The sequence below is a fragment of the Oxyura jamaicensis genome, chromosome 9, assembly GCF_011077185.1.
Source record: "Oxyura jamaicensis isolate SHBP4307 breed ruddy duck chromosome 9, BPBGC_Ojam_1.0, whole genome shotgun sequence".
In the NCBI taxonomy this organism is placed as follows: domain Eukaryota; kingdom Metazoa; phylum Chordata; class Aves; order Anseriformes; family Anatidae; genus Oxyura; species Oxyura jamaicensis.
This window is the reverse complement of record NC_048901.1, coordinates 2864734-2878029: the sequence shown is the minus strand read 5'-3', so window position 1 is coordinate 2878029 and position 13296 is coordinate 2864734. Positions and strand designations below refer to the sequence as shown.

At 49.1% G+C, this 13296-nt stretch overlaps 1 protein-coding gene across 1 annotated transcript in view; it reads right to left on the bottom strand.

Annotated features, from left to right (window-relative positions):
- Nucleotides 1-13079, bottom strand: part of PID1 (phosphotyrosine interaction domain containing 1) — an 84692-nt gene extending 71613 nt beyond the window's left edge. Inside the window, exon 1 of the mRNA XM_035335265.1 lies at nt 12922-13079. Coding sequence (XP_035191156.1) covers nt 12922-12951 — 30 coding nt within the window. The 5' untranslated portion in view covers nt 12952-13079. The remainder of the gene's footprint in view (nt 1-12921) is intronic.
- Nucleotides 13080-13296: the final 217 nt, after the last annotated feature.

Genomic DNA, 13296 nt, shown 5'->3' with positions numbered 1-13296 from the left:
GGGGGGGGGGAAGCAGCCTGATAAACTGATTTTACTTAAAGTGAGTACTGAATACTAACAATTTAGCATTAATCCTAACACATAGCTACAGCTACGTTCTGGGAATAAATATTTATACTTGTAACCACATAGTGTTAGGGGTTAACATGAGGTTAACGAGATATTAATCAAAACATGCACATTAGAAATTGGAACTGCCTGAAATCATCTCGCCCCCCATTGCAGCTCCTCTAGCGAGGACCAAGCCTTTGTCCATCCAGCATCTCAGCAGACAGACAAACAGCATTTCAACACTGCATGAAAGTTCAGTAAAATCAAGTCATAGAAATAACATGGTACCAGACAAGCTGGTCCAGATGTTACCAAGATCTGTCCAGACTCCACGTGCTCAGCTTTACTTTATTTTGCTTACAATTATTTTCAAAGGTATGACGATGAGCTAAAAAAAAAAAAAAAAAGAAAAGAAAAGAAAAATAAAAAAGTGTTCTCTTTTGAATTCCAGGTGTACAACGCAGAACAGCATTAAACATCCACTAGAGCAAACCCTGGGTCTGTACGTGGGATCACCCTGGACCAGCCAGCATGCGCAGCACATCACAGCACGGCATTCGCAGTGCACACTTGCTGCCACGACACTGTCAGCTCCTGCACACATCCATCAGGGTGGGCAAGAACTGGTGGCACGCAGTGACACAGAGCTCTCAGCTTCCCCTTTCTGACACGAGCCCTTCCCCAGAGTCTCCTCCGAAGCCCACGGGGGTTTTCCCAGCCCAATTCCCCACGGTGCCATGCACTGCCCGGGCAGCCCCTGCTCAGATGGAGGTCTGCTGGTCTTCAGCCTCCCCATACCCCACTCACAGCAGGGATGATGTGGGCCAAAGGCTGTGATACCAATGGTCAAGCATCGCCAATCACCCAGGCAAAGCAAGCTGCCTTAAAGAGTCACCAGAACTGCTCCTCACCAGGGCACCACCACTGCGCAGCGTAGAGGCTCCAGCGCGCAGCCGCACCTTGGCCCCAGCGCTGGCACCGCAATGGCCTCCTTTCAGCAGGAAAAACTGATTATGCTAAGGAGGTGATGACACGCTTAAAAGCCGTTCCTCCACCCCCAGGGAAGGATAACAGACGGACAAGCTGTGCCATGTCACTGCTCCCGCTGCAGTCCCCCAGCGAGGTGCCTGCAGCCCCGCTCCCTCCCCAGTGCACCGATCCCACGGGTCAGATTCAAGCTGGCACTGAAAGGAAGCCCGTACCTGCTCCACTAGCTGGACAGCACTAATAAAATAATTCATATCTATAACACGACTATACTGCTGCCTGCTGACGCCTGCTAACTGGGGTGCTACAAAGATGCCAAGCTGTTTTCTCTGGAAACTATTATGCAGCTAGAACCACTCCACTGTCTGTAGCTGTGCAGCACACTTGCAATGATTAACAACGATCAGCTTCGGTGTCTGACTCTTCAAACTGCCAGCACCCCTTCTCTATCTGTATGGGATACAGTATAACACTAAGGCCCCGGGCATTTCTGAAAGCAGATGTTTCAGTCTGATTCTGTTCAGGTATACGCTGAGTTGTAAAACTACAGAGGCCAGATTTAAAAACCTCCCAGAAACCATTTTAAAATAAAAAATTAATTAATTAAATTTTAAAAGCACCGGATAGATTTTGGAATAATAAGGAAGAATATGACATCACTTTCCTATTGTGCTACATATGGATCTGAGAACAAGAAAATGTTGGAAATGATGCTTTACCCAGGACAAGACAGACTGCTCTCTAATTTCAACTCTGTAAGGACGGCTGCTGGGTAAGAAATATTTTTGTTGCTCCTGATAAATGCTGAAAAAAAACAAAAACTGGGGTAGGCATTTTTGAAGAAACAAACGTTAAATTTTCTTGAGAAGACATGAAGATAAGAAAAGGAATCAGAGACAGACTGTATTCACAAACGAGAAACACACTTTTCAACCAAAATCTCGATAACATCTGTTGAAGCCAGGCCACAGCCCAGGGAAGGCTGGAGGCTGCAGCAGGAGGTGGCCGTGGGCACTGCAGGGCCCCAGGTCGGTGGCCAAGAGCCCGGGACGCTCCCAGCCTATGCCTGGGGACCCAACATGGCACCCATGGCCCCCTACCCGCACCCCCCTTACCCTCACAAAGGGAAGGAGCCGTGTGACCACCAGGTTTAGTAACGCTTCCATAAATACTTTGTAAAGTGCTTTTCTCCTCCACCCCAAAGCAAGCGGGCTCCAGGCTCACAGCGTGACACAGACGTTCCGGTTGGATACGTAACAGCCCCTCATCCAAACAGCGAGGGCCCGGTCAAGAATGACCTCAGTAACAACGTGTTCCAAAAAGGGTAACACAGAAACATTCAGTCTGGCTCCCTTAGACATTAAATCTTTTCACAGTCACATGTATCTGCTTAAAAATAAAGAAAAGAAAAAAACAGGTAAAATTCGGACACTCCCAAATACACATGAGGTTTCTTCAGAGCAAAAGAAATCCAGAGCAGCTCCGCTGACATTAGCAATAGCACTTAGATTAATACCAACTTACCAAGACCAGAATTTGGACCAAAAGAGATCTGCATATAGATAGACAGGAGCAAAGTTTATCCCCACGTGAACAAAGTGACATCTATTTAGACATTAACAGTTTCTGAAATTCTCTAGCCTGATACAACATCAGTGATTTAAATGCCAAACCACATTCACTTCATTTATCTTGGAAAGCTTCACAGACACGTAAGAAAACCCTCAAACCATAACACAGAAACTGAAGGTCAGACGGACTCTTGCTTTCAGAGCCGGCATAGTAAACTGCGGAACAACCAGTTACGGACATTTCCACAGTTAATGCTGCTCACTGCACATGGATATTTTTCTAATGTCATGTAAGCAGCCACAAATAACTCCTGCTGTTGAGAAGTAAAAATCCTAAATTGAAAAGACAACATAACAGCCCTCTGAAAATCATTTAACAATATTTGTGTTTCTCATAGCCAATCAGAACCAAGTTATGCCAGTGCAAGGCTTCTGCAGACAGGGCTCTGGGCTGTGACAGCCCCCAGCCCCCTCTGGTCCCCAGCTCCTGACAGCTCCCCACCAAGGGGACATCCGGCTGCCCCCACGTCTCTATAAGGCACTTCACATTAGTCCAAAGCCTCTCTTGTTGCTGTTTTGCCGACAAACATCCCAAGAGACATTCACCTACACACACCCCACTGCCCTGCTCCAACCTGCTGCAGCCCTGTCCTGGGCTCAGAAAACCAGAGGGAGCTTGTGAAATCCCTCAGCGGCAGCAGTGGGATGGTTCTTTCCAGGAGAAGAGCTCTCTAACTCATCTCAGCTGTTGCTTGCAACTCACGATCTCTTCAGATACGACTCTCCTTGGTCAGATGAGCTCCACACTTGTGCCCAAAACTTGTCAGCATCTCAGCTGTAAGAAGGATGTGGGAGAGTGACTTCAGAGAACAAACAATTAAACGGTGACTAATTAAAACTTTAGTGAATACCGTTCTGAAGAGCCAGGGCTTTTCCTCACCCTTGATTATGAAAATAAGTTGTCTCAGTCCAAGGCTTGCTCTGTCCCGCAGAAAGGCTGACCTTCACCTCTCCAGACCCTGCAGTGAGCCCAGTATTTCTGATGGGGTGGTCTCCTGTACCAGGCTGCCCAGTCTCCACTGGACAGCTACCAGGAAATGGCCCAAACTCTGTCCTTGGCAGTGGATGAGGAAAATAAAAACCCCACGCCTCTGTACTGGGGTTACTCCTTGGAAGTGTGCATCCCATTGCCAAGCCAGAAGCTGTGGGACTCCGAAAGTGAGGCGCAGGGAGCCATGTGTGACCTCAAAGCTACCAGAAACAAACTGAAGACTGCCACAATGATCTGCAGTAAAAGGCAAGAGCTGGACCACCTTGGCCCCTGCAACCTTTAGAAATGTGCAAATCCTCCTTCTAGATGAACTCTTGATTTTAGAGGCATGAGATTAAAATGTTGCCCTTCAAAAATGTTACACATCCCAGCACCAAGCTTCCTTCAGTGACTCTAAACAGAAAATCAAAGCAAAATGCTCATTTCCTAGCCAGTGTGATCCTGTGATTTTTCCAGTGAGTTTTACAGGGATTAAATTCTTTCCTTCCTAAGTTCACACCTACCTTGTTCCTCCACCCTGCACAGTCTACATCAGACAAACAGCAGAGAGACATATTTTGGTGACTGCAGACATGATCCTCTGCCAGCCATGGAATAAACACGTTTCTCCTTAGAAAGTGATGGTGCTGCAAGGAAACGGCTGGATGCTGACAGCCGGAAGAAACTCAAGGTACCAGCCAGAAGAAGCCGTGGCACTGAGGGTGCAGGCTGAACACAAGACATGGCTGCACTTCAGGGAACACTGTTGGTGGTTTTGGTGCTCGCTTTGCAGCTCCTTTTTGCAGGAAACACCAAAGTTGTCTTCACTGTCAAGGTTTTCTCAAACACACAGTTTTTCAACAAAGGCTCAATGGCCCCTTTCAGCCAAACTGTTGAGAAGACCCACTGTGATCATTTTCAGAATATCCTTCCTTCTGATTCTAACCCAAACAACAGAGCCCAGCTGTGAAAACCGAAGCCTGCGCAGATCCACCCTGCACAGCCTCCTCCTGAAAAGCACTGGGACAAGATTCGAGCCTCTACAATTTTTGTTGATTCAAAGTTATAGTCAGGCACGGAATATTCCTGTGGACTATAAAAAATAAATAAATAAAAACTGAGGAAAAATAAAACACCTCACATTAAAATTGATTTACTATCATTCAACAGTGCTGGAACTGGCAACACAGAAAGCAACATGGACACTGTAGAGTACGCGAGCCTGGAAAGCATCACAGAAACAGCTCACTTTCCACTCCACGTGTACATCCAAGTGCTTCTATGTCAGGGCTCACCTCTATCTTAAAGTATCTACGTATGAGAAATGTATCAAATTGCCTGGGACCCCACAGTAATACTGCCTGTGTCCCCTCACACACAACCCCATGAAAACTTCACTCAGCCCACCAGACATTTTGCAAGCCCTAATTGCCAAGCACCACACCACCAAAATCTGTCCTCCGGGCCTTGCTGTGACTCCTCCCTGACAGTCTTCTGAAAGATGAAAGAAATTCTCTGCCGCCTTCTGCCGACACACTGCGTGGGGAGGCAGGGAGGAGGCTTGTGCCAGGCCTCGACCACCAGGCAGCTCAGGGAGCTACAGGCAGGGCTTCCAAAAAGAACTTTTCTGGTCAAAAACTGGGGAAAAAAATAATAAATTCCAGATGGAAAAGCTAAAAATGGGAAAAAGATTCTCTTTTTAAAGTCTCAAATTGGGGGGGAAAAAAAATATTAAAACCCTGTTTTTGAAACCTTATGTTTTTGCTGTTTTTCTTGGTGTGCTCCAGCTCCACACCAGAGCCACAAGAGCCAGCACACCCAGACACAACCCTCCTGGTGGCAGTCTTGTTTCCAGCAGAAGGCAACACTGGAAAATTGAGAAAAATGTCTCTTAACATAACACCAGAAACCAAATTCAGCATATTTATTTGGACTGGTCAGGTTTGATAAATAACAATAGAATTTTTGTTTTTCTGTTTTAATCAGAGAGACTAGAGGGAGTGATTTTTCCCCCAAGGAACAATACCGTTTTCAGGTCAGTATCATCATCAGCTCACAAAGCGAGCATTAATCCTGACAGCAGGAAAGCTCATCTCCAGCTACAGGAAAGCCACCAAGCAAGTGAGATGTGCTATGCAGAGCCTCCTCCTGCAGCCACACAGAGAGGAAAGGTTGCATCTGCCCACACCTTTTGTCTCTCAGCACCACAGCCCACTCTCAGGAAGAAGTTCCACAGTGCGGAGAAATGTTTGTTTTAAATGAGACCTTACAAGCTTTCTGGATCCCGTGTAACAGCCCAGTAGGTGGGATTGCTGCCCTGCCCTGAAACCCAGTCAGGCCCACGAAGGCTGGTACAGACCCCAGTGGAGCTCGGACTAGCTCCCATTGCAAGGTCTTCAGGGCAGCTACTCCCCCCCCCCGGTGGGACCAGACTTCCGAACACCACTTCTCTACAGGCGCTGAACGAGTGGTCATGTTTTCAGAAGAGCTCAGCCCACCAGGTAAAAAGCTCTCTGGAAAAACCTGGCCCCAAATGGAGGCTCTGAATATTTGGAAACTTACTCCGGGGTCATTCTGAACGCTTGACACGAAACGTATGGAATATCCATCTCTGAAACCCAGAGGGAGCCTGGAGCGGGAAGAAAGAAGCGGCCACATATCTGAGCTCCAGGACATTTAATTAACTTTCTATCTGTTCACAGTGTTCCTGGCAATTCCCATCAAATATATCTGGAGAAAATATTTTCACATGAGGAGACGTTTGAAAACCATCTGGAATGGCACAGTTCCAATGCCATGAAGGGGCACAGCACAAGACTGCTGGTGACTTCAGTGCCACAGCTCTGAGATACCTGCTCGGCTCAATCATTAGGAAGCCCATCAGGGATCTGGGTCACACACAGGGCTGTTAAGGCTGCCTGGAAGCAGGGTCAGCCATTAACCATCAAGAGTGGAGTGGGACAGCCAAAGAAGGCCTGGGGCCTGCCCCAGACTCAACCCCTCGCTTGAGGCCCTTGGCATGGGGGTGAGGGAGGCCTGTGAGGGAACAAAGGCAGCAAACAGTGGGAATGGCAAAATTTTTAAGTTTCTGAATTTGCACTGGAAATATCACCAACAATAATTGGTTCATCAGAAAAGCAGATACCATTTAAACACAGCCAGTGAAAACAGGCATGGAGGTTCTTCAAAACGACCAACACTTCAGAAGCCAATGCCGAACTGCTAAGATAGGGGTCACGGTAACAAAATCAACTTAATCATTCTGAGCCCATACAATTTTGTTGAAGTGCTATCATTAAAATAAAGAGATATCAAGTATCAGAAGAACACAACTTTAAAAAATAAAAAATAAAAAATTAATCCCCCAAAGATTTCAAGAGACATCAAGACATCAAGATTCGTATTTGCTACTCCACATTTTCAGTATTTCAACAAGAAAAACAAATCATGAAAGGTCACATTAGGTCTTTGCACAGACACTTTACAATCACCCACATTTAAAATCTTTGCTCAAAGATTTTTATGCACTTAATCAAGAAGAACCCAGCAGAATAACACTGCTGTCACCTGCAACTCTCCAGCTATTATTTGAAGTGCAAGTAAGCTCAATTATTATACATGAAAGCATTGTGGAAAAGAAAGCAAGTATTAAACATTGCTTGAAGGGACTTTTGAGCTCCACATCCCGGGATGCCCAGGCCAGGCTCTCATCCTGCATGCCGGATGGCAGGCAGAACCACCACCGCACCAACCCAGGCACAAAGCCCCTGCAGCCGGAGGCTCCGCCGCCCAGCTGGAGGCCTGCCTGCTGCACACACGACCACCCATGGAAGGTGATGGCATTGCTGCTGTGGACTGTCCTACTGGCTGCCATCGGGGAACAGAAAGAAAAAAAAAAAAAAAAAAAAAAAAAAAAAAAAAAAGCAGGCAGTTAAAATCCTGAACTATTTAGACTGAATGCTTTGGCCTTTGACTGCCTTTCTTCAAGGAGATCATTGATTTTTTTTTTTAATTATTTATTTTTATTTGTCTTGGTCATCAAACAGGCTGTCAGCTTCATAAACTGAAACTGGTAGTACACTATAAACGAACCCTTAAGATCATTTCCCAGAGGGCTTTCCACAAAACAGTCACTGATTTTGATTTTCTTTTGGTCATAGAATGCTTCCCAAAATTAGCATTTTTCCAGAGCCATTCATTTTCTACAAAGAATAAATAATGTAGAAAAAAGGCACTGCCCAGGCTAAGTGGTGCCAGATGAGCTAGCTGCAATTCACTGAGCTTTGTTTGAAAGATCTCTGACTGCTGCAAAGTCGTAGTAGCAAACTGGCATAAAAACTTTGATGCCTTGACAAATATCCTGTAGCTATACAATGCCAAAACACCGTGCTGTGAGACTTCCCGGACGTTTGCATCCACATGACTTAGGCTTAAATTTCAAATACTTTTCACTTTTTCCTTCTGACATAATATTTAATAAAACCAACGTTCAGTAGTAGCATCACTCCCGCTATACATGTCTTGCAGCAGTTTCTGTCTAGACAGCTGTTTGTATGCTTTACACTTGCAATCTGTGTTGGTTTTAAGGAGGAGTTATTCCATATGCTGGTAAAAATTTGAAAAACACTGTGTCAACTGACTGTATAGCGCATTTTCAGTAGGCGTGCATCGGAACGCTACAAATATAATATCAAGATGAGAAGTTGATTTGAAAGCACCGACAGCACCTAAAACCACATTACATCTAACAGATACAAATGCTGCCGTAAAACCAGTGGCACAGACACGCACGCCACAGCCCAACTACCTTGAAGCCATCACACGCCGCTTTGCTCAAAGCTGGCTTTTCTTCAGGGAAGTTTCCGTATTCCCGACACAGGAAAGGTGTTTGATGTTTACCCTAGGTGGTAGAGGATATTTTCTGAATACCGGAGAGCCCTGTGCAGCGTACTGCACCGGTCTGGGGACTCTGGCTGCCTTCCAGTAGCGTGGGGCAGAAATCAAGGGACTTGCCCAAGAAAAGCATCCAAAAGGCAGAGATGCAACGTGGGATGCTGGCAGCAGGCACCACCACTTCTCAAAGCCCACCAGCGGTACCACGCGCAGGACAGAAGCAAGAGCTATTTCCACAATGAGAGCTCGGCACAGCTCCGCACAGGGACGCTCAAGGTTACAGCACCGCTGCGTCCCCCACTCCTGAAGGAAATGTATTTGGACACGGCGATCCTCAGCCCACACGTGCTAGGAGAAGCAGGGAGACTTATAAACAGGGCTTACGGACAGCCTGAACTCGGAAACTATGCACCCTCGGGGATTTATTATCTAGAAACAATGTCTGGCATCAAGCTTCCAGGAAAATTTAGGTTTCAAAGCAAATACCAGTCATCTCACCGACAGGCAAATGGAACTGCACTAAGACCTTGGTTGTTTTCAAAAACCACTTCAGAGCCCTCACGGGAGCAACACTGTGGCCAGCAGCACCGAAATCCCAGCTGCGACCCTCACGTACTTAACCAGACACAGAGGGTATATTTGGAATTAATTTTAAACACAGATTTCAGAAGAGTTTTGGCTTTAGTTCAACCAGTGCCATCATGGCAAACATCAAGCCAAAAATCAGGCGACACTGCCTGCGACTACCGACAAACTGCCACAAGCGGCGCGATCAAACCCATGCACAGAGGGCACAGGGCACCCACAGCTGGCGCCCAGTGACAGCAACCAGTGGACAAGCACTTATATACCTGCTGCACCTCCCGGTGAGGACTCCAACAGAGGCAGGGCATGCACAAGTCCTCTGCTTTCACCAGCATTTAGTTGAACACAAACGAGAAGTGCTGCCGCAGAAATTACAGCAGAAAAAGTTTTCAAAAGAGGCACAAAGATCATCCCTTTTACACTGAGCATGAAAAATGCTAATGCCTGTATTACCTGTAAAACCACAACCTTCTCACGTACCACACCAGAGCGGCTGATCCCTATGGTATACTGGGGCAGTGTCCTGGCCCTGCTGCATCCCACATAAGTAACAGCGCCACGGACCAGAGAAAATGCACGCGGCTGGGATATTGCCGGAGGTAAAAGAATGGCAGAAGGGGAAGAGGAAGGAACAAAGAAGAAAACGTGGTATTGTATTTTCAAGGAAATTCCAAAAACCTAGATATTTACGTTTCTCGTCCTTATTCTTCTAATCCATTTAATTCCATTGGGAACTGCACTGGGAGTCTGCTGGGACTTTTGTACACGCACAGCCAAAGCCAAAATCTTCAGCACAAACTGTGAAACTTGACAGGACTGAGCACATTTGGAACAACAGCAGCTTTTACGTGAACAGCCACAGACCAGGAACATGCAGCCCTGTTGCACACCAGGAGGGACTGAGAAAAGGAGACCCACAAGCAATAGCCAACCACTGCACCCTTCCCGAAGGAGGCAGGTGTCTGCACGCTGCCACGAGCGTGCCCTTCTCAGTTAACCACACGCAGCTGTCCTCAGCAAGGAGGGCAGGGCTGACCCGGGACAGCAGGCAGCCACTTCCAAAGTCTGCTCACAGTCTCTTACTAACCCAGGCCAAAAGAAATATGCAGAAAGATGAAAATATTTTCACTGTCGTTTTACTTAGCACAGAGCTACAGCACGGACTAATAACAGACCTGCACTTTGGCCCAGCTGGGAACTGACGCAAGATGCATCTGAGTCACAGTGACACCACATGCAACTCCTGAAAGCCCAGCTCCATGCTCTGTGCATCAGCTTGAAGGAGAGCCTACAAAAGACAGAGCTGGAACCTGCCATATACGTGCCCCAAACACTGCTGCATCTTGGCATGACTGGCACGTAACTGCTGAACATGTGAACAGAGACCACAAGACACCACCTGCTCTACCCAGTGCCCCAGTAGCCCAAGTCTCCTCTGCTGCAGCCCGAACCCCATGCCCAGCACCCTCCCACCCATGCCATGGGGAACCACCAGGGACGAGCTGAGCCCACCCTCACGGTACCCTGGTGGCCCCGAGATTTGTTTCACAGCAGCTGGGTGGCAGGAGACAGTGAGCCTGGGGACAAGGGGAAGGACACGGGACACCTGAAACTGGATTAAGATGTTGATGTGGAAAGAAGGGAAAAAAACACGTATTTACTGCTTTGCACAAGCTCCCCATGGGAGGGCCAGGCAGCACTGCCAGCAGCTCTGGCCAGGCTGGTGATGCACAACGTGTGGTGGGTCCTGGAGACAAACACAGAGATCAGGCTATTTAAAAATGTCCACGTCTCAAATTAAAATAATAATAAAAAAAAAAGTTGGGAATATTAGATAATCTATTACCAACGCAACTCTGGCTTGTGTGTATGCAGCTTAGAATCCAACTTTTAATTAGGTGATTGCATCCCAGTGACTCAGAGCAGCCTTCCTCCTTTCTGGTGCTCGCTGCATTCATTTTACCCACTGGTCACTACGTTTTTATTTAACCTCATGTGAACGCAGAACTATTAATGGCTTCTTGGGGCTTTTTCAAAGCTTTCCCCTTCTCATTCCAGTAGCTAGCACAAGTCAAAACGTCATTTAATTCTGGAGGTTTGGATCCCTCTGGCTTGTTTTTGACAGCGCCTACAGCTCTTACTACGCTTCCCCAGCAACTCCCAGTAGCAAGAACCACAGTTACAGACTCAGCATCTTGGGAGACTCAGGATGCCCAGAGGCTCCAGCTAGAGGCAACCAACAGTAAGCTGCACAAGATCAGTGGCCACTGCTGAGCAGCTCGGGGCTCCTGGCTGCCTCCCACGAGCACAGCCTCCCCTGCACCTCAATCTCACTGCAACAGGTAAGCGAGGTGCGCGTCCCCCCTCAGGCAGCCCGGGTTCCCTGCAGCATGTGGTCCTCCCCATGCGCTCCCGAGGGAGAGACGCCTGCATGGGTGCAGGATGCGATAACTTCATCCCTGCGGGCTGTAGCGGACTGCAGCGGAACGCACGCGCCTAAGGAAGCTGAATAAGGTTACACTCACAACTTTCTTCTGCATAACATAAGCACTTGATTCTAATTAGCCCTTCATGCTCTCCCAGGCAGCATCACCTACTAGTTATATTAGGATCCTAGCTTTAAACCAAAATCCAAGAACGGGACGCATCCATACGATCCAGACCTGCACACTGCTGCTAACCTCAGCCCTTCCCTTCTCCTCCCCTCCCTCTGCTGCTCTTTGTGCCCCAAGTGCTGGGTGCAGCCTCGCCTCGGGTCCTTCCCCCACAGCATCCCAGGGGCAAATGCCCTGCCAGGGGCACGGTCCCACCGGAGTGCAGGTGGAACAGGTGCCCCAGCCTCAGCACCAGGCCCAGGGCCACCGTAACACAGGGGATCTCCCTGCTTGCCTTTGGTACCCGCAGGCTTCTGGCTCACACAGGGGAAACAAACAAATAATAATGCGTTTACATAATAATATTACATAAGGTTCATAATATTTACATCATAAGAATTTACACAATAACATTTGTCCTGGAAACCACAAACTATTGTTCCCATCAACTACAAACCAAGCTCCTCGTCCTAGAGAAAAGTATGCCTTTTTGAGAAAAATAACTATTCCTGTTCCTGGTTGGGGGGATTCATGCTCAAAGATCTGCTCAGTGTGGCTTTACTATCAGTTCAACCCAAACCTCTGAATCTTCTGCCTGATGGTATCAAAGCAAACTCTCAATTTCAATCGCAAAAGCCAGAAAAACCTTTCATTGGCACCCAGCTAAGTAAGACCGCTGGTTCTTGCTTAAAATGCCCGCTTCTCTCTCAGCAGACACTTGCTCTGGAAACTAACGAAGTCGACGCAGTGGAACTACAAAGTGAGTTGGATTTCTTCTCGCCGTCTGCCTGTCTCAAATTTCACCCTGATTTTATTTACATGCAAATCTGCATAAAAGCATACATTAAAAAGAAAAAAAAAAACAAAAAAAACGCAGAGACCCGGGGCCAGCACCCCGGCCGAGCGGGGCCGGAGTTCCCCGACCCTTTGGGACCCGCACATCTGGGGGTGACACCCGGCCCCCGGGGACCCCGCTCCCCCGGGACCCCGGTCCCGCCCCGGGGCTGCGCGGACCCCGCGGGGCAGCAGCGCCGAGGCTGCGCTCCCCGTGCGCCAACCCCTCGGGGCCCGCACCGGGGGGCGGCGGGCACCGGGAGCGGGGCAGCCCCGCCGCGCCCCCCGCTCCCAGCTTCTCCGGGCCGGGGGAGAAGTTGCAGCCAAGCGTCCCGTTGCCGCGGGCGGGGGATGCTCCGCCGGCCCCGCCGCCTACCTGCAGGCGCTCCGATGCCGGCTGCCACATGGTGCCGCGGCGGCGGGAGGCGCTGCCGAGCGCGCTGGGCTCTCCGCGGGCGCGCAAAGCTCCGCTGGGCTCCGCGCCCCGCTCCCCTCCGCTCCGCGCCCCGCTCCGCCCCGCTCCGCCCACGGCCCGCCCCCGGGCGGAGCAGCGCCAGCAGCGGCAGCAGCAGGAGCCCGGCAGCAGCAGGGTGCAAGGGGTGGCCCCCGGTGGGTGCACCGGGAGCGGTCCCGGTCCCGGTCCCGGTCCCGGGCATGGCACCCTGCCCCGGCCCCGGCCCCCGCGCCACCCCCGGCGCCGTGTCGTTTCTTGGCTGCCGGTGTGTTACATGGCAAAGCGGTGTTCCCAAAC